This window comes from Cyrtonyx montezumae, unplaced genomic scaffold (genome assembly GCF_038088225.1).
Source record: "Cyrtonyx montezumae isolate F1298 unplaced genomic scaffold, pur_monq_1.0 scaffold_5, whole genome shotgun sequence".
In the NCBI taxonomy this organism is placed as follows: Eukaryota; Metazoa; Chordata; class Aves; order Galliformes; family Odontophoridae; genus Cyrtonyx; species Cyrtonyx montezumae.
In genome coordinates, this window is record NW_027072056.1 from 21,695,591 (window position 1) to 21,715,096 (window position 19,506).

At 52.4% G+C, this 19,506-nt stretch overlaps 2 protein-coding genes across 2 annotated transcripts in view; one reads left to right on the forward strand and one right to left on the reverse strand.

The window, feature by feature from the left end:
- RSRC1 (arginine and serine rich coiled-coil 1) overlaps positions 1-7,500 on the reverse strand; it is a 104,705-nt gene extending 97,205 nt beyond the window's left edge. Inside the window, exons 1-2 of the mRNA XM_065747873.1 lie at positions 7,440-7,500; positions 1,897-2,091 (exon numbers count right to left, since the gene is read on the reverse strand). Coding sequence (XP_065603945.1) covers positions 1,897-2,084 — 188 coding nt within the window. The 5' untranslated portion in view covers positions 2,085-2,091; positions 7,440-7,500. The remainder of the gene's footprint in view (positions 1-1,896; positions 2,092-7,439) is intronic.
- Positions 7,501-8,676: 1,176 nt separating this feature from the next.
- SHOX2 (SHOX homeobox 2) lies at positions 8,677-12,812 on the forward strand. Its single transcript, XM_065748040.1, has 5 exons — positions 8,677-8,992; positions 9,672-9,880; positions 11,759-11,816; positions 11,898-11,986; positions 12,560-12,812. The coding sequence occupies exons 1-5, from the start codon at positions 8,731-8,733 to the stop codon at positions 12,809-12,811; spliced, it is 870 nt and encodes a 289-aa protein (XP_065604112.1). The 5' UTR covers positions 8,677-8,730; the 3' UTR covers position 12,812.
- The last annotated feature ends 6,694 nt before the right edge of the window (positions 12,813-19,506 follow it).

Here is a 19,506-nt window from a genome sequence, read left to right on the forward strand (position 1 = left end):
AAATTATGTACATGCAGACCTATTTCTTGCAATGCAGCATGTCATAAAACCTCAGTGTACACCACAACGGCACAGTAATAAGTAATTCACACATACTTGAGCAAAGCCTGTCATAAAGAGCTTGCATTCAAAAATACATGTCCCAAGGGCAGAAGGCAAAACAGAAGTTAACTGATATGCCCAAAATCATACAACACTTGAAGGGCTAAGCCAGGAGCACAGCTCAGCTCTCAATGAACTGCAGCCTCGTGACCAGCGTATTGGAACTCACTGACTCTGCCAAATCTGAAGTTAAAGAAACATTTAGACCTACATTCTGAGCAGCGTTTACTCAGAAACACACCACGTGGGACTGCTTTTCAGTAGAAAGAACTAGAATGCCAGCACTAAAAATGAAATTCAAAACATTAGCTTCTGCACTGCAGATCAGTACAATTATCTCCAGTCATCCAGCACAATCCAGTGCACACACAGAAAGCAAACATGCATAACAATTTACTTTGAATTATGTACACCTAAAAATATTCTCCCTCCATGTACAAACAATTGAGTTCTCAAGTTTCATAATGAGTAGAATTTGCTCAGATACAGACTTCCCCCCGCACACACACACTCCTCCTTATTTCTTTAGTACTATTATTAATCAAATAATCACTTTTCATTTATTCAATCTGAGCTTTGGAGTTTTCTCTTGAGCTCTATCAGGGGCCAGAATGGCATCTTCTCTCCCCAGTTCCAGTATAACACTGTATTCTTGTAATTCAGGGTCTAGTCCATGGAATATGTGCTTATCCAGCATGAGGGAAAGGTGTTATATTATGTACAAGGAGCGCGGCAGTAGATTGGGCTGAATTTTAAGGCTAACTTGTAAAGGGCAGTTTCCACATGAAAAAGGAATGCAATGCTCCCACTAAATGAAGATGAAGCAAAGTAATCTTGGATACTGCTAGTTTTTATTCCTATGGGTCAGCAATAAATCCAGCAGAACCCCAGAGCGTAACAGTCATTTAACTGCCAGGAGCAAATATCCTAAACTAAGGGCAAAGCAGAGGTGCTAGCCAGATACTAAAAGCAGACACTTTGGTCTTTTCTGGATTCAATTTAAGTCAACTGGTCTTCATCCAGACTCTAATCTCCCTTCAAGCTCTGTTTTTATCTGCAAGATAGCCATGCCTGCACTGGACTAAAGAGATTCATAAAGCTGCATGTCATCAGCATATTGTTGGCATCAAAGCCCATGTCATCTCACTGTGTCCCCTAAGGGCTGTATGCAGATGCTAAGCAGGAACAGAAAAACAGGGGGATGGAAAGGAACCAACAAGAACCTCTCCAGAAGCCAGCCTGCCCCTTGCTGAAACACTCTTCTGACAGCTATAGAAAGGTTGGTAGGTTGGTCAGAAGCAGCTTCTCATATGTTCATAGAACAGACAGACACGATGAACATCTTCTAGCCCCAGCCATTAATAATAACCTGCTCAGATTGATTCCAGGATCATCTCAAGTTAGAGACAACAGAGATATCTAGAAAGATCAGCTACCGAAATGGGCCTCTGTGATGAAGGAAATAACAGTTTTAGGCCAGTACAAATTTGGTAGACAGAGCAACACCATCTGTTTTCTCATTACCAGGCTGACTACTGTATGCTGGACCCACAAAGAATTGGGAAGCGTGATGGTGAAACCCAGCCCCTGGTGCTGCTCGTTTTGATGGCTTATTTTTTAAATGGAAGTAGAACTGTTCAGAATCCAGGAAGATGTGACAACAAACTGCAATAAAACTCCAAACTAGAACTGACTGCACACAGGACTGCAACACTTCTGGCTCTGTCACATAACACAAAGTGTGGAAGAGCCCAACGTGTAAACAATGGCAGCAGTCAATTACTACAAATGCACCTTTTCTCAAATGAATGTGAACGTGACTGGAGATCTCGAGACCGTGACCTTGACCTCGACTTCCTCCCAGATTTTTTCCGGCTGTACGTCCTGCTGTCTGAGGAGCTACTTGAAGACGAACGCCTGCGGTGTTTCTTTTTCCTTCTGCTTCTGTTCTCTTCTTCTGTGTCCGAGGAGCGACGACCCATTTCTGCACTAAGCAAAGACAGAAATTCTCAACTGTAAGAACACCCCGTGTCTGCACTTAGGAACACAAAAAAAAAAAAGTTTGCATAAATACACAGAGCATCAGGCCATTTTTAAAACCTCCATGTCTACAAACAGTTCGGTTTCTATGCAGAACTTAAATCAAGATTTAATTATAAGATGTCAACAAATTGAAGTAATTCAAAATTTATTTGCTGACTGTGGCATTAAATGTTTGTTCTAAACTTCTACAAAAGATATTTCACAACCATTTAAACAGCTAAAAGCACTAATAAAATCCACTTTTATATCAGAACGTATTTAATCTTGTCTTATTTTTACATTTCTTGCCTAGATATTAATTTCTAAGAAATTTGGGGAGTAATTTACAAGGAGATATTTCATACCTACTCCCCATTAAACATATTGAAGATGCTGTACTGCTGACTGCACATCATCTTAAGTTACAGTTACAGATGAAAATGCATGCTTGCTCAATCAATAAAACATGGTCTATTTCTGTTACTGATGTAACTCACTTCACGTGTTTTCAGGTTGCCCAAAAATGGTAATTGTAGGGTAAATAACCCAAAAGAATAGTATTCACAGAAAAAAGTGAGGAAGATGGTATATTTTGCTAGGCTTATCTGGATGGTAAAAAGACAACCAGTAAATAAAGAGAGGCTCACCTTTTGCAGATGGTTGAGGTTCACTGATAACTCCACAGGGGAGGGATCTCCAACAAGAGAACCTTCCCCAGTGGTGGTCAGCCCTTAAATGGGGTCTGGGAGAGGTGGAGCCAGACTCCACTCCTTCCAGTCACACAGGTACATTGCCTGCACCTGTGCTCCTGTGGCTGACTCAGTGCTCACCTCAGGTGATCCATCATTCAGGCTGTGATTCAACAGTTTTCATACAGTAATGTATGTCTTTGTTCTACTTATCATAATTAAAAGCAAGCACTGAGGAAAACAAGTTATCTTCAAATTGGTTCATAGTAGAGTTGGGCTGATTTTGGTTTTCAGTTTAAAGTCCTCAGCTCAGAGCTGTTTTATTCTAAAAATCAGCTACAAATACAAAACTTCAGAAATGTTTCTTGATGGCCAATGTGTTAATCTGGACAAAGTTAGCAGACTTCAATACAATTTTAGGAAAAAAAAAGGTGGTGGTAAGGGCTGCCATTTATTTGACTGCTGCAGAGACCACTATCTTTCAGAACTCCAATCAGTCTCATTGCTTCAGGGTTAAAAGAAAGAAGTATTTTTTTACTTTTCAGACTGCAAAATGTAAGAAGTGCTTTAAAACCGTTCTTCTGTCCCAGCAATAGCTGTCCTGCACAGCCAGGAGCTGCAGACCCCTCTCCTCGCACATCTTCTCTAATGGCAGTCAAAAACAGGCCCTCCTCCCAAGACCAAACACTTGTCTCAAGGTTCTCCAGCCACCAAGAAAACAGGAAGTCCAAACTCCTTAACATTTGTATCAACAGTCAGATCATGGGTGTAATGTAGCAAAGTATCATCTGTCTTTAACCAACACGGAAATATTACAGCTCCTCTCATTCCAGCATAAAGAGGTTGGACTTGTTCCTTTTCTGCATGCAACCGTCTGCCCCTCCTCACCCTGTTTACCACCTTGTCAGCAGACCCTGATCTCCAGGGTCAGGACTGAAAACTGAATAAAAAAGAAATTCACTATTAAGTATGTTCCTGTTTAAATACACCAAATGTTTATATATGCAAATAAAAGCCTTGATTAGGTTAGGTCAAAAACACTGTGAGCAAAAAAGTCTGCTTATCCCCACGGGCAACAGCCTCCTTAGCCTACATTTTCACTTTTATGTTCCCAGGACTGGCAGAGCTTTTGCACACGCATACCTGCAGCTGTCCTGCCCCGATGCATTTCAGGCACAGGCTCTGCAGGGTCAGCACACTGCAAGAGAGTTTCTCAAGAAAAGCTTTCCAGGTAGTTACTGGCAGAGCACCATAAACACATCCAAACAGCTTGAGAATGCTCAGCACAGGACAGCCCCTACATACCTGGATCTTCTTTGATGCTCACGAATTTCCTTCCTACCACAACCCATACAGCCTTGTGAAGCTCACTCCCACGAAGCAGCATGCCCCTGAGAGCCACAACACTAAATCCCTCTGAATATTCACTGCTCCACAGTTGCAGTCTTCAGCACTTAAGAACCACTCTTTCAGCTAACAAAGCATTTCTGAAATATCCCAATGAATAGAGCAGCTCTCCATGCACCCAGAAGGGCAGAACTTCAGGAGGATAAGCTGTCCTGCACCAGCATTCCTCCTGGAACAGTTATTTTTACCATATTACTAAAGTTCCTCCTCACAGATTTTGAGGTAGACAGAGGCAACGTTTTACAGCCTGCTTTATCTCACTTAAGGAGGAACGACTTCAATTTGCAGTTCCATAGAGGAATGACTATTTCTGTCATCATATTGCCCTGTGCAGTTATTTCCTGCCTGCCAACTCAAAGACTTACAGAGACCCACTGCACCAACAGTTACTCTACAGAAAAACAAAGCTCTTCAAATATACACTGACACAACAACCTTCAAATGAAGATGAAGTTGAATTTCAAACTCAAAATAAGCAGAATTGCTCAGAAGGATGAAACTACAATGCACAGGTTTTAAGCCAAGAGCTCACAGGCCACAGCTCGTGAAGCAAGATTAACAGAAGAGATCTGGAAACACGGAGTACAGAAAATGTTTCTGCCAAGATATTCACCACTTGATGTGGATATCAATCAGCCAGAATATTACACGTGAGCATATATTTTGCCTGTTGTTTAACTTCCTTTTTTAACCATCGACTTTCCCCCTCCCCTATTTTGGCACATAACTGGATTAAGTAGCATACCAAGTTAGTGAAACATTGTGTAAAATCTTGTGTATTCAGGGCCACAGAAAAGCTGCTTCGGGAGAAGCACTGTTGCAACACAGACGAGCAGAGCAGAGCATTCCACACTGGTGCCTCAGGAGCTCCTTCCTGGAGCACTGGGTTTGCCATAGCTGAGCTACAGGATGGAGATGGGTGGGTGACTGCCACCCTGCATGTCCTGGAGATCCCACTGGAAAAGAAGTCACCACAAGCAGACCTGATTCCAGACCAATGTGTGCAGCTGAGAACCTGCAGCTGCCAGCTACAGGGATACCTTCCTTGGAAGTACACAGTGCGTCAGACAGGCTCACCTTCCTATCTCCCATCAGCATTTCTGGACCATTCCTTCAGCACATCACATCACTTTCCTGTGAAGATGACTCTTACAAACATAGCACTTGAAAGCAGTTGATTGTTATGACCTACACAGAGCTATATATTGAAGCTCATAAGCTTTTTCTACCCATCTGTTTCCACAGTCTGTAGATCCACTGCAGTTAACAGAGTGCTGTAAAAGTTCCCCTAATAGCTGTGGGGCTCAATCTCATTGAGGTGCTTTCCCTCGCAGGTCTCAGCTGGAAGTGTTAAGCTATACATACAATAAGAGATGCATTACTAATTCCCCTTTACATGCAGACACTGAGAGATGCAGCTCTCCGTGCCTGGCAAGGCACACAAGGCAGCATCAGGTTTTTATCTCAACCACAAAGTAGCACAAGGAGGAAGAGGTACATTACCAAGCACTGACAGCAGATAGATGGTGAGACTGAAAAGCCAGGTTACATCCCAGGCTTTTGGGGAGAAAGTGTCCTGACTGTCACATCAGTGAGGTTCCTATTTCTATATCACTCTGCCCTAACCTTGTCAGTAGGATGACTCCTTGGGTCAGCTGCATTTCAAGTTCCTGTTCTGGAGCAAAGGCACATTACAGCAACACACAGGCAGGTTTCCAGGTCTTTTTTTTCTTTGGTTTTTTTTTTTTTTTTAGTAATTATTTTTTATTTCAGTCTTGTTTCTGAGAACTGATGCTGCAGCAGTTTGGTTGAAACAAAAACAAAGCATGTGCTTTCAAACACATTTGCCAAGAGACACACCAACAACAAAAATTTCAAAACAACTATTTGCATTTGGTTAAATTATAAACAGAGCTACCAAGCTCACCTGCAAGCAGCTAAGTAACCTCCCACCCTGCATGCAGAAACATAAAGAAAACCTTAATTACTAAGAAACTCCACTCGTAGCTGACTTGCAGTAGTCACCTGCATTCCTCCTCAGAGAGAACCAACAAGTCAGGGATAGATATCACTTGCTGATCACCAGCCAGGAAACAACACTAACTGAAGTAAAATGTATCCCAATGTTACTGACAAACGTGACTGTAATAAGCAGGATTCAAGGTGTTACTAACAGCAATGCTGCTTCCACAGAAAGGGAAACTGAACACAGGCAGAAGTCACTCTGACAGAATGAATGTGTGTGTGGATGAATCACAGCATCACAGAATTGTAGGGTATGAAAAGGACCTCCAGAGATCATAGAGTCCAACCCCCTGCCAAAGCAGCTCCCAGCCCAGGTTGCACAGCTCGGCGTCCAGGTGGGTCCTGAAGGTCTCCAGAGAAGGAGATCCACCAGCTCTGTGTGCAGCTCCAGTGCTCCATCACTGCACTGGGAAGAAGTATCCACACACATTGGTGCAGAACTTCCTATGCTTCAGTTTGGGGCCACTTCCCTTCATCTTCTGATCCCCTTGGATCAGAAGTGGCAACAAAGTGGTTTTTCCTATAAAATCACAGAATTGTAAGGGCTGCAAGGGACTGCTGCTGAGTGCAAGCCCCCTGCCAAAGCAGGCTCCCTGCAGCAGGTTGCACAGGTAGGTGTCCAGAAGGCTCTTACCAGGCAGCACGCACTTTTAAGTACTTTATTCAGTGGCTTCTTTCCCTTGGCTGAGCCTCTAGATCACTAAAGTAAAAACATCCAGCTCACAACTATGAAGTCTGAAACCAAACCCAATTCCTTCAGAAGGAAATACTGTGATAAAACAACAAGAGTTCAGCAATCTTCTCCCCCACAGAGCCAAGGACCCACAGGCTCTGCTTAAAGAAAGCACGTCCACCCAGACGACGACAGCTGAACTCGAAAACGTTTCCCTCCATCCCAACCCACAACCCAGCGACTCATATAACTCAGCCCCCAAACCGGAATCGCGAAGTACGGAAGAAAGCCCACGCAGCACCTAAGAGCCGAGCGGGGGACCGAACCGTCGCCCCAAACCCTACAGCGACGTTTCCCAAGGCCCAACCTCACCCCCAGGCCCTGCCCCAGGCCAGGCCGCAGCGTCGCCATGGCAACGGCAGGCCTGAGGCCTACCCCACCCCCTCCTCGCACCCCAAGGCCCTTCAGCAGCCCCGAGCCCCCCTCCAAAAAGACCCCGCCCGACCCCCCCCCCACGTTACCGAAGAACAGAACTGAGGCCTCGGGGCCGCGGCTTTGAGAGCAGCGGCTTCCCGGAGGGCGGCGGGCAGGCAGAAGAGAGCGAGCGCCGAGCGCATGGATTGGGGGCAGGCGGCGCTGCGGAGCGCCGAGCGAATGGATGCGGAGCGCGGTGTGCGGGACACGGGTGGGGATCGGGGAGCGGTGGACGGTGCATGGGCGCCTCAGAGCCCCACGCACGGCCGCGGCCGTGCGTGGGGCTCTGGGGCGCCCATGCACCGCAGCTGTGGTCTCCCACGGAGCAAAACCGTCCGTCTCCACGCGGGATTCCCGTCCCGCAACGAATTTTCTTAGCCGAGCAGCGGGCTGTGACAAAGCGCTGTGGGGGGCAAAACCCACCGTTTCCCTGGGAGAACCTCTCTCCCGCCGTGGGAAACTGCGTGGAGGGGTGAAGGGGAACGGTCGCGCGTCGTCGGGGGTGAAGGACCCCCGACGGTAAAATCGGCGCTCCTTCCCGTCCAAGTCACCCCCGCAAGGAGGTCGAAGGAGGAATCGATACGCGGGCGCGAGTTAAACGATTTTGAATAATTTATTGGGATCCGACCGAAGGTGTCAACAAAAAGTGCCGCTTTCATGGGATTTAGCCAACAAAGCCCCAACAATGCGAGCCGCAAACGGCGTCACTCGCCCTAATCCGATGCCTCCACCCGCCGAGGCGGTGACATTGCCCACTACCCCTCGTTACCCCGTCCCCGAGCCCACGGGCGCCCACGGAGGAACTTTCCGTGCCCCCGCCCCGCACGGAGCGATGCGGGCGGAGCGCGGGTGCTGAGGCTGCGCTCCCCCCCCACACACACTCCCCTCGGCCCCTCCCCTGCAGCCCCGGCCCCGCTCCGCGCATCGCCCGCCCGGGACCTCGAGCGGAGCCGCCGCTTAATTAAATTAATTAGGGCGCAGCGCTGGGCGGGCGGGCGGCGGAGCGCTGTGGCCGCAGTGCCCCGCGGCGGGCGGGCGGGCGGCGGAGAAGGAAGGGGTCCATTCAGAGCTCCGAGGGGAGGTAATTCGCCGGGAACAAGGGGCAGGCGTTGCAAAGTATAAATAGTGCCACTTCCAGCGGCGCGACGCTATCAGAGCCCGGAGCTGGCGCGGAGAGCCCGGCCCCGCACGTCGGGCGGAGCGGCCCGGTTCGGCGCGGAGCGGCTCGGAGGGGACAGCACGGCTCGGCCCGGCCCGGCCGCACCCCGCCCCGTGGATGCCCGCCCGGGGGGGCGGCACGGCGAAGCCGGGGCAGCGCGGCGGCCCTGAGCCGCGGCCATGGAGGAGCTGACGGCGTTCGTCTCCAAATCGTTTGATCCCAAAGCGAAAGAGAAGAAGGAGCTCATCACCTACCGCGAGGTGCTGGAGAGCGGACCCCTGCGCGGAGCTCGGGAACCCGGCGGGGCCGCGGCGGAGCCGGGCCGGGACGAGGCGGGCAGCCCCGCGGGGCGGGCGGGCGGCGGACGCTCCCCTCCGCGGGAACCCGACGCCGCCGCCGCCGAGAGATCCGCCGACGCGGCCACCCCGAAGCTGAGCGACGGTAACGGCGGCACCGGGAGCCCCTTCCTCTTCCTTCCCCGTTCCTTCCCCGTCGGGGCCGCCTCGCTCCTCGCGAGGCTCCGGTGGGCATAGCGAGCGGCTTGCCATGTTTTCCCAATTACGGGAAATATGCGGCCGGCCTCGAAGTTTATATTAAAATATCGCCAAGAAGCCTCCAACTCGCTCGCGGCCCGAGCCGCTGCTCCAGCATCCCGCGAAAGCCGCGCCGCAAACGAAAGCTCCGGGCCCCGGCGTTGCCCCGTTCCCCGCGGGTACCGCCGCGCGGAGGGACCCCCGCGGATCCCCGGCGGAGCTGCGGGGTCGGAGCTGGGCGGGATGCGGGGCATCGCGGGTCGCCGCCGTCCTTTTGTTCGGCCGCGGGGTGCGGGCGGCATCCGCCGCAGCGGCTCCGCGGAGCGATTTCTGCTCGCGGGGGGCGAACCCACGGCAACAAAACCCACGCGGGACCGCGGGCCGCGACCTGTTGCTGCGCTTCCGCGGGAGGAGGGAGCGGGGCCGGGCTGCGGGTGTCGGAGCGCGGAGGGCCCGGAGCCGAGCGGCGGGGCACGGCACGGAGGCGGCGGGGAAGGGCCTTCCGCGGCCTCGCAGCGCAGCCCCGCTCCCGGCCCGGCTCCCCGGCCGGCTCCCGGCGGCCGCCTGACTGCTTGTGTCGTGCCCAGTGTCCCCAGAGCTGAAGGAACGCAAGGAGGATGCGAAAAGCATGGAAGACGAAGGGCAGACGAAAATCAAGCAGCGGAGGAGCAGGACGAATTTCACCCTGGAGCAGCTGAACGAGCTGGAAAGGCTTTTCGACGAGACCCACTACCCGGACGCCTTCATGCGGGAGGAGCTGAGCCAGCGGCTGGGGCTGTCCGAGGCCCGCGTGCAGGTAGCACCGCGCGGCCGTGGGTTGGGGGGGGGGGGGCCCGGGGGGACAGCTCGGTGCCACCCGCGGGGCTCTCCACGCAGCCGCTGCCCCTCGGCCCCGCGCTGCGGACCGCTCCCGCGAGTGCCGTGGGTCGGTGAGCGTACCCCGACGGGGAACCGCGCGGTGCGGGTGTTCGCAGTCGGTTTCTCGTCGTGGCTCTTAAATCTGGAGAAAGCGGGGAGCGCGGGCCGGCTTTGTTCGGCTCTCTGCGCTGCGAAAGTCTGCGATCCAAGCGGGCTGTGCCGGTCCCGAGAAGCCGCAGTTTCCTTGGGCTGAACCCCGGGCCGCCGTCCCCGAGTTGCCCCGAAATCCTTCCCCGCGAGTTCCGCGGGGCCCGGCCGCGCCGGGGAGGGCTCTTCCCAAATGAGAACAAACGCTCTAATTACAAGAGAAAATGATGGTCGCGATTTGGTCGAGCACACGGAGCAGCTTTAGGCCCCCGTCGTCTGCAGCCGCGGGAGGGCCGCGCCGTAGCGGATCCCCCGTGCACCCCCGTGCTTTCAGGCACCATGTGCACCGAGCCCGTGGCTTCCCCGCGTCCCGCAGCGGGGTCGGGGCGGGGACGGAGCGCTCACGTTGCTCCGAAGAAGTGCCGACAATCGGCAGCTTTTGCCAACGCCGCTGGACCCGAAGGAGACGCTCAATCCCATCTCCCCGCTCGCGTTTTTTTTTCCGCGGCCTCAGCCGAACGAGAGCCCAAACGAAAAATCAAAGCGAGCGAAGTATTTCGGTGCGGGGCGGGGGTCTGCAGCGCTGCTCGCGGAGCTCAGCCCCGATCCGCCCGGGAAAGGCACGCGGGGATATTTCCCCCTTCTCTGCGCTGATTTGCAAAGTCACGGACTGTGCCTTCTTCCACGGGAGACCGAGGTCGAGCTGGCTGGGCACAATCTGCATGGCCGGAGTAAATGTCAGGGAGGGGAAGCGGGGGGGGGGGGATCGCGTGTGTGTTTCCGTCTTGAAGAGAGACCCAACAAATTATTATTATTATTTCATAATAATTTGTATGGTTGTTGTGGCCGCGGGGAACGGCTCATGGGGCGGATGCGGCTTCCGAGAGGCAGCACGGAGCCCTCAGCCGTCCTCCCCCGGCCGAGCACAACTTCGTTCCGTCCTTATTTATTTCAACAATATCCATTTCCGATTTCAATATTAAAAAAAAAAACAACACAAAACCAAACCAAACTCCGTTCGTGTCGGACGCGCAGCCCTTTCCGCGGCAGCAAATCAGATTATCATGATAATGAGACAATTATTCCGCCTGCGTGCCACACTCCGCTGCGCAGGGGAACAGAGAAACCCGAACTTCTTTGTAGCAAAGCTTTGATGGCGGTAATTACCCCCCGAAATTGAGGCATTAAACACCTCGCTGGTCGTTGTTTTTCTTTTCTTTTTTTTTTTTTTTTTTTGGGGGGGGGATTGTTTTTTTTTTCTGTTTGTTTGTTTGGTGTTTTTTGTTTTTTTTTTTTCCTTGGCGATAAAGCTAATTAATAACACGGGCTATTAACGAGCGCGTCCTCCGTACGGCTCCGGCCACGCAAACAACCAAACCCGTTACCGGGAGCTGGGCTTAGAGCTGGGGAAGGGGTTGGTGGGGGGGGGACACGTCGGTGCAGTGGGAACCGGGCTGGGAAGGGGAACTCGGGGCTGGGAAAAGTCGTTCGTCTGCAGCGAGAGCCAATTCTGTGTCATTTTCCGAATTTCTCGCGGCCTCAGTGCCCCGGCCCTCACCCCCCTAACCCCATCCCCCTCCTCCTCTCTCTTTGTCTGCCGCTTTTTATTCTCGGTGGGTTTTGTTTTATTTTGTTTTCTTTTATTTTATCTTGGCCCCTGTGCCCCCAGGTCTGGTTCCAGAACAGAAGAGCCAAATGCCGAAAGCAAGAAAACCAACTGCACAAAGGTACGGCCGCGCGTGTCCAGGGGGGGAGCGGGTGCGACACGCGTGGGGGCCCCGCGGGGCTGACCCACCCGCTGCCCGCAGGGGTGCTCATCGGGGCAGCCAGCCAGTTTGAAGCCTGCCGTGTGGCACCCTACGTCAACGTGGGAGCGCTGCGGATGCCCTTCCAGCAGGCAAGTGTGCCCGTGGGGTGCGGGATATGGGGGCTGTGGGGTATGGGCTATGGGACACAGGGTGTGTAGGGCACGGGGGGAACGTGCAGGACACGGGATGTGGGATATGTAAGGTGTAGGAAACGGGGGTCGTGGGGTATCCGGCGCGGTGGGGGGGTGCGTGGGTTTGTGACATTACAGGGAATGAGGTGAGGGATATGGGGGCTGTGGGATCCGGGGTTGCAGGACGTGGGGTGTGGGATATGGGGGGAGTGAGGGACACGAGGGATGCCGAGAACGGGCTGTGAGACGTAAGGGATGTGAGACACGCGGGTGCAGGACCAGCACGTGGGAGGTGGGACGTGGGGTTGTGGGATACGAGGTGGTGCAGGATCGGGACAGACACCCCGTGCGTCGCGCAGGACACGGGGGGAGGGTGGGGGGGATGGTGTGGGATATGAGAGGCATTGGACAAGAGCCGAGCAGGAGCAGGACGTGTGTGGGGGTGGGTGGGGGAGGACACGGGGGATGGGGTGCGGGTCACGGGGGCGGCGGAGCCGGGTCGGCGCTGCCACGCGCGGCCGTGTGGCTCAGGTTCAGGCGCAGCTGCAGCTGGACAGCGCCGTGGCCCACGCGCACCACCACCTCCACCCGCACCTGGCCCACGCTCCCTACATGATGTTCCCCGCTCCGCCCTTCGGTCTCCCACTCGCCACTTTGGCCGAATCCGCCTCCGCCGCCTCCGTGGTGGCCGCCGCCGCCGCCGCCAAGACCACCAGCAAGAACTCGAGCATCGCCGACCTGCGGCTGAAGGCCAAGAAGCACGCGGCCGCCCTGGGGCTGTGACCGCCGCCACATGGGAGGGGGGAACGGAGAGAGAGCCGCGGGGGGAGAACGGGCGCTGCCGGAGGAGACGGACTGATCTGAGAGCCGGACGGAGCAGACGCGCGGCTGGGAAGTTCACAGGGTTTGAAACTGACCTTTTTTTTTTTTTTTTTTTTTTTTTTTCCTGCGGAGTTCACTTTAATACGAGAAATTTGATAAGAGAGGCGGGCCTCCTTTCACGATGCATCAGATCCTCGGGCTGAACGACCACGTCGGGAACAGCGGCAAAAAAAAAAAAAAAAAAAAAAAAAAAAGAAAAGAAAAGGAAAAAAAAAAGAAAAAAAAAGAAAGAAGAGAGAGAGAACAGCGAAGAAGAAAAAAATAATGATAATAATAATAAAAAAAAGAAATAAATAAAAGAGACAGAGACAGAGACAATGATTTCTCTGCGGATTTCTAAAGGGAAACTGCCCGGGATCCGTCCTGCAGCAGCATTCCGGGTGCATGCGTTTGTATTTCATTGCTGAGTCCTTGATCCACGCACCTCACCCCATCGACAGAGCACAGCACAACCGGCGGCGGCGCGGGGGCACCGGCTCTGAGCCCCGGAGGGGGGGGGAGGGCAAAACATGGGGGGGTGGGGGTATGAGGGGGGGGGAGGGGAAAAAACGAAAAAATAACGAAAAAAAAAAAACAAAGAGCATCGCACCCCATCCACCACCTCCGCACGGCCAATCCCGCCAGAGGTACCGGTAGATGTATGATAACGCTGGTACGCGCGAACGAAGTTTATTTTGGCTCTGAGCTGCGAGCGGAGCGCCGCTGTCAGCCGCGTGCGTTTCTCCATAAAGGTGTATATCTGATCCCGTCATGTGCTCCTTTCTGTTCTGATGGAGCTGCGAGCGGCCGCTCCCCGCTCGTGGCACGGCCGGGAAAGCTCTAAAGCTCTGCGCAGGGACGGGCTTGTAGCGATTTGTTCTCCATGAAAACAAAGTTATTTATATTGACCATATTTTTTCTAGTGTATTTTAAGTTATTTAAAAAAGAAAAAAAAAGAAAAAAAAAAAAGACGCTGTTATCTCATCGCATTTGTTGTCGGTACAATACATTTCGTTTCACTCAGGTTGGCTTCACCTCTGTTAATCCGTTTCCGATGCCACCGGTTCCGCTCAGCTCCACGTAACGAATGTGGGTCCGTGCGGACCTCTGCAGATCCCATTCCCGAGGAGAGCGGCCCCGTGGATGCGCTACCGCGATGTGTCTGTACGAGGTAACAAAAACAGCACAGAGCAACGACTCCGCGACGCGTTCCACGCAGGGAACGGGAAACGGGGATGATTCGCAGCTCCGGGACGGGCACTGCTCTCCGATCCCGCACGGCTCCCCCGGGCCGGGACGGGCGGCCCCGACGAGCGGCCGTGGAGCCCGGTAGGTCGGCGAGGAGTCCGCCACGGAGCTCCGTGGGGAGCGGCCGTCCGTCCGCAGCGGCCACGCTCTCCGCTCCCTGCCCCGCGCGGCCGAGCCCCGCCGCGGTGCGGGGGGAAGGAGCTATGGGGCGGCCGAGGTCCCGCACGGCCCCACTGCCCGCTCCGGTACCGCGCGGGGAAGGGCTCCGCGGGCCGGGCAGCACGGCTCTCTCGGGCGTTGCGTGCTGATAACGGGCGGGGAATGATGGATTTGATGCCGGGTAAAGCGGCTTTCTTCAAACGAAACGAAGACGCTGCTAATGATCGAGTCAATAAAACTAACGGTGGTGTCGATTGATCCGTGAATAAAGAAGTTAATTACTATAACGCTGAAGCGCGGCCTGGGTGCTCCCCACGAACCCACTGCTGTCTCCTGACCCCACCCCGCACATCGCTGCCCCGTGCTGTATGCAACGGGAAGGACACGCGGGGGGATTCAAACCCTCCCAACGTGTGTCTATCTGCAAGGTGAGCTTAATAAACCATGAGAAAAGGGCTCCGTTGTAACGGAGAGAGGTGTCCGAGCGGTGTGATGGAGCAGTGTGCAGCTGTGATTAAAATAAAGGACTCTTAGTGGGATGCATTTGGACGGGAGCACGGACACCCCAGGTTCCCTCGGGCACCCCAGGTTCCCTCGGGCACCCCTAGGTCTGTGGCCTGCAGATATTGGCCTGGGCTCTCCTGTTTTGGTTTATTTGTTAGAACTGAACTCATGCACATACATATACATATAAAAACGCAGGTTCTGTGCAGTTTACTCACAGATCCTTCATGACTAACACACATGCAATAAAGGCTTTCCATCGATAACATTTCAGCAGAGGATTTACGTGGGGATGCACTGACACGAGGAGAGCTCAGGGATGAGCTCGTGCTGATGACACAGACACCTGTTTTGTCTTTGCAGCACAAGTGCAGGTAGGTCCTGCTCCAGAGAGCAGCAGTCTGTATGACTGCAGGGAGCTGTCTCACTGGGGCTCAGACCCCACAGCCTCTGGCACTCCTAAGAAGCAGAAAGAGAGAAGGGAGGAATGAAAGAATTTTTATTTTTTTTAAATTATTATTTTTTAAGTGCATAAGACTAAAGTAAACTAAAAGTAAATAAGTAGAGGATGGATATGCAGTGCATGGTCAGCTCAGTGCTGTCCCAGGCAGAGCAGCAGGGCAGTGCAGTGTGCATGGGTCTGGCTGCAGCTGGGTGCTGTGCTCGGTGTGCTGACCCCCTGTACGCACTGATCCCTGCCCAGCTCTCCCTGTCCCTGTCTCATTTGTCCTTTCATCACCGTTTCTCACTCTTTCTGAGCCCTGCCTTTGCTGCCAAGTGACAACAGGTGAAAGTGCTCCTCGAGTGTCCCTTTTCCCGTGTGTTAAAAACCACGAGTGGTCTGCATCGTGTTTGTGTGGTGCAAGTTCTGAAGGGAGCTGGGAGAACTGCTCTCAGCTTCCCCAGCACTGAGGCTGCACCCGGCCTGGGTTTGATGGAGGACCTAATAAGAGCGCTCAGAAATGTGGGTTGTCACAGCTCGCAGCCCCGGTGCGTGGCCAAGTCCTCCCTCCAGATGCTCCTTAGGCAATTAAGTTGGTGTGAATGAAGAATTCCGAACGTTGTCCGCGGCACAAATCCGACTGCTCCGGCTGCACGTGGTTCAAGGCTTTCTCTTTTAGGATGCGTTTCCCTGCTTCGTCCATCATCGCTCATTTTGCTGATTGGACAGAGGCTGAATTTCGGAAGGGAAAACCAGCGGGGCCCCCGGCTCCGATCATCTTTCCTCGGCGCTCCCTTTGTCAGAGCACAGCAGCGAGTGCAGCGAGCCCGCTGGCAGCGGGAGGCTGCTCCCAGCTGCAGGCATGCAGCAGCCAGGGCTCCGTGTGCTCCGTGCAGCCACACTCTGCACACACCGTGCTGCATCGACACACGGCTCTTATCTGGGGTTGCGGGAGGCTGCCACTTTTCCAGCAGGAGGGGAGGAAAGCTGAAAGAATGAGAGAGGGAGAGCTGCAGCTTTGCTCTGGCAGCTTGTGCTTCACCCCCTGCCCACTGCTGTGCTTGCAATGAGGATGAGTGCTGCCGTCCTCCTTTCTGTTGTCTAATTCTAGAAAAATACATGTCCGAGTGAGATCTGCTAACTTCTCTGCATAGCCCTTCTCTGTGTCAAACTTTCAAATGCTGCAGCTATGAAAGATTCATTGGAGAAAACATCTTCCTTCCTCACAATACTCTTATGGCCTTCACCCAGCAGACACACCACTCATTTAATATCCCCCGGACACTAACAGTCTCATTTGCACAAGTAAAATTCACCCATGTTGAAACGTGGGGGTACAAAATGCACCCACCTGCAAAGCACAAAGCACCGGACCTCAGCGGCAGCTGCAGCTGTCCTGGAAGCAGCGAGGACACAGATCTGTGGCTGCTAACAGCACCAGGACAGTGTGATCTTTTATGAGCATTTTCCTGGAGTTAATTAAGGACAAAAGATGACAGTTTGAATAATGCAGCAAGACACTCTAGCAGCACCACAGCTCAGGCCGTGCTGCAGGTTGGACTCTGCACCTTCAAGTTGCCACGAGGATGCAGGAACGCAGCTCAGGACCACCTGCACCACTGGTGACCATGGGCTGCAGCAGTGCCTCCCCTCCCTCCCTCCCTGCTGCTCTGTGCTTTGAAAGCACTCCTGCTGCTGCACCTTCTGCAATGGGCAGCAAGAAGGCACCTGTGTGCCGCGGCCGCAGGCTGCAGCGGGAGGCAAGCAGTTCTGCACAGGCACTCAGCAGCTGCTGCTGCTCTCCTGCTGCCCTAGGAGCAGCACAGACCTGCTGCATTTGCTTTTCCTCCAGGAGGAGAAGGTCTGGCTGCTCAGTGCTGGGGAGAGCAGCAGAAGCAGTGCACGCTCAGCCATATTAGTAGTGATTTGTGATACCAGTGCACTGCCCATGGCTGTGCAGCCCTGCGGGAGAGCACCTCAGCTCACCCTGCAGCAAGCTGAGCAGGGCCATGAACCACTCTGTAGCAGCACCAGCACTCAGAGACTGCTGCGTGGTGCCTTCAGTAACTATTCGACCAGTGGAAACTTGACTAGTGGCTGCTGGGATAGGATATTCAGCTGGAAATGAGGATAGAGCCCTCAGCCCGTTACCAAAGAGCTGCAAATGCTCAGAACATGCCCGACGCTGTTCCTTCACTTAATGTGTCTCCATTATTCATCACGCAGGTTCTCTTCCGTGAAGTATTTAGATTTGGAAGCGTTTTGACATGTGGTAATCTTTAAGAAGAGGGTAAACATGCACTTAAAAAAAAAAAAAAAGAAGAAGAAAATGTAAATAAAGTATTCCCAAAAATATCCTTGGGAGGTTAAATGCGGGACAATGGAAACCACATGTAAAGGCCGCGGCTGTTCCCTGCACTGCCCTGGCTCCCATGGCTGCAGAAGGAGCTGTGCTTGGGTGAGGAGCTCAGCACAGCCCATGAGGAGGGGGAAACAATGGGAAATGAGTTAACTGGTTCTGATACACCTTCAGTTTCTGTTTTGGATTATCTTCATCACCTCAAGAGCTGGAAATTAAGCTCAGTGCCATTATAGCATTCGTCCTTAGCATGGAAAGGAATCCTAACCGATGCGCATGGTTCCTGGCACTTTTGGAGCACTTTTCCTCCCTGCAGGTGGGATTTGGGTTGTTCTCATGCTGGCTCAGCTGGGCACACCAGGGTTAGGCTTTTCTGCACAGTGAATCCCACACAGCTCCGACCCACGGCGGCTCCAGCCCTGCTTCACACAGCTGACAAAAAGCTTTGTCAAATGGAGCAGATGAAGACGTCGATATAAGTGATCAGCTTCATTACAGAGATGGTTTATGGTGCTTTCCTACCCAGACACAGCAATTTGTATGAATCTCAAAAGTGATTTAACCACAGTAATATTTCTAAACAAAAGATAAACATTTGCAAATCACACATTATTTTATATTCGGATGTGATTAGTTTAGATTAATTTCCAATGGACTTGTTTACTTGCAACAGGTTTCCTGGGCTGGGGTGAGCACTCTCTTCGAGCTCTCTTTCAGAACACCTGCACAGAGACATCTCCATACAACAGTGGAAAGGCAGAATTTACAGAGCATCAGTTCGGGCTCTGCTCCTGGAGAAAGATGAATTAAGACTTCTGCTATGGAAAGTAACTATTTCCAAACAGCTCTTATTAGCCAAGATGCGCCCAAGGTCAGGCTGAGTTATGGGTGATGTGTTCCCCTGAGTCCTTCATCTTTATGGCAACTTCAAGAGTGAACGCATCTAAAACATTTCAAGCTTTTGTGTCAGTTTCATGAGTGCCCCACTTTATTTTCAGACAAACAAAAATGGACATTGGCCAGGAGCTGTGTTTGGGTTTAATCATTTCCTGTGTTCCTAACTCATTGTTAGCATGGGGGAACACTTGCTGGCACTGTGTTCCTCAGGTGCCATCAATGAGGAAATGATAAATTTGGTCTCATCTAATTTCAGAGATCTGGAAACAATAGCTTGCAGAGATGTGGATGAATGCAAGGGGTTCAGGAACGCAGAGATAATGACTGGAGCAGAAAGATGAGTCTGAGTTTTGCCATTGGTAACTCTAGGTGCCACTCTGTTTAAAAAACGTTGAGCTTTCATGTTTTAACAGGTGTAAAAAAAGAGCTGTGGTTGGGCTCTAGAGGTCCCTTCCAACCCCTACAATTCTGTGATCTCTGTAAGGAAGGGGATTTAACAAAGCTTAAAGAAACTTTAAAGAAACTTGTAAAGCTTGAGCCTGCTCTGGGCTCCCCTCGCTGTGCCCTGTGTGGGTCCTCTTGGTTTGGGAGAGCCAGCTTCAACACTCACCACTGACATCCTAAGTTCCCAATGAAAATATAAAAAAAATAAAAAGATGAAAACCCACACGTGTTATTGTCCGTGTTGCTTGGCTGTCACTGTGCCCAGGCTGGGGTCACACTGCAGAGTTCTACAGCCACAAGGTCAGTGTATCTGCAAATAATGGAGTGTGGATGCGTCCTCGAAGCAGCACTCCACAGCCCCAAATCTGCACTGGAGGAGGCTGGGAGGAAGGGCACAGGCCAAGAGTGCTGCAAAATGGAAATGGAAAAATTCAGGTTTGTCCCAGAAGAAATGCATTCCTCACAAATCGCATTTTTTCCTTCATTCCTTCTGTACAGCTATTGAGCAAGCACAACCTTGTTTAGCTTAAGAGATCTGAGGAAATTATAGCCTAGGGCTCTTGT

Coding starts and splice junctions, on each gene's coding strand:
- SHOX2 (XM_065748040.1), top strand. CDS start 8,731: ATGGAGGAGCTGACGGCGTTCGTCTCCAAATCGTTTGATCCCAAAGCG. Junction 8,993..9,671: donor CACCCCGAAGCTGAGCGACG/GTAACGGCGGCA, acceptor TGTCGTGCCCAG/TGTCCCCAGAGCTGAAGGAA. Junction 9,881..11,758: donor TGTCCGAGGCCCGCGTGCAG/GTAGCACCGCGC, acceptor CTGTGCCCCCAG/GTCTGGTTCCAGAACAGAAG.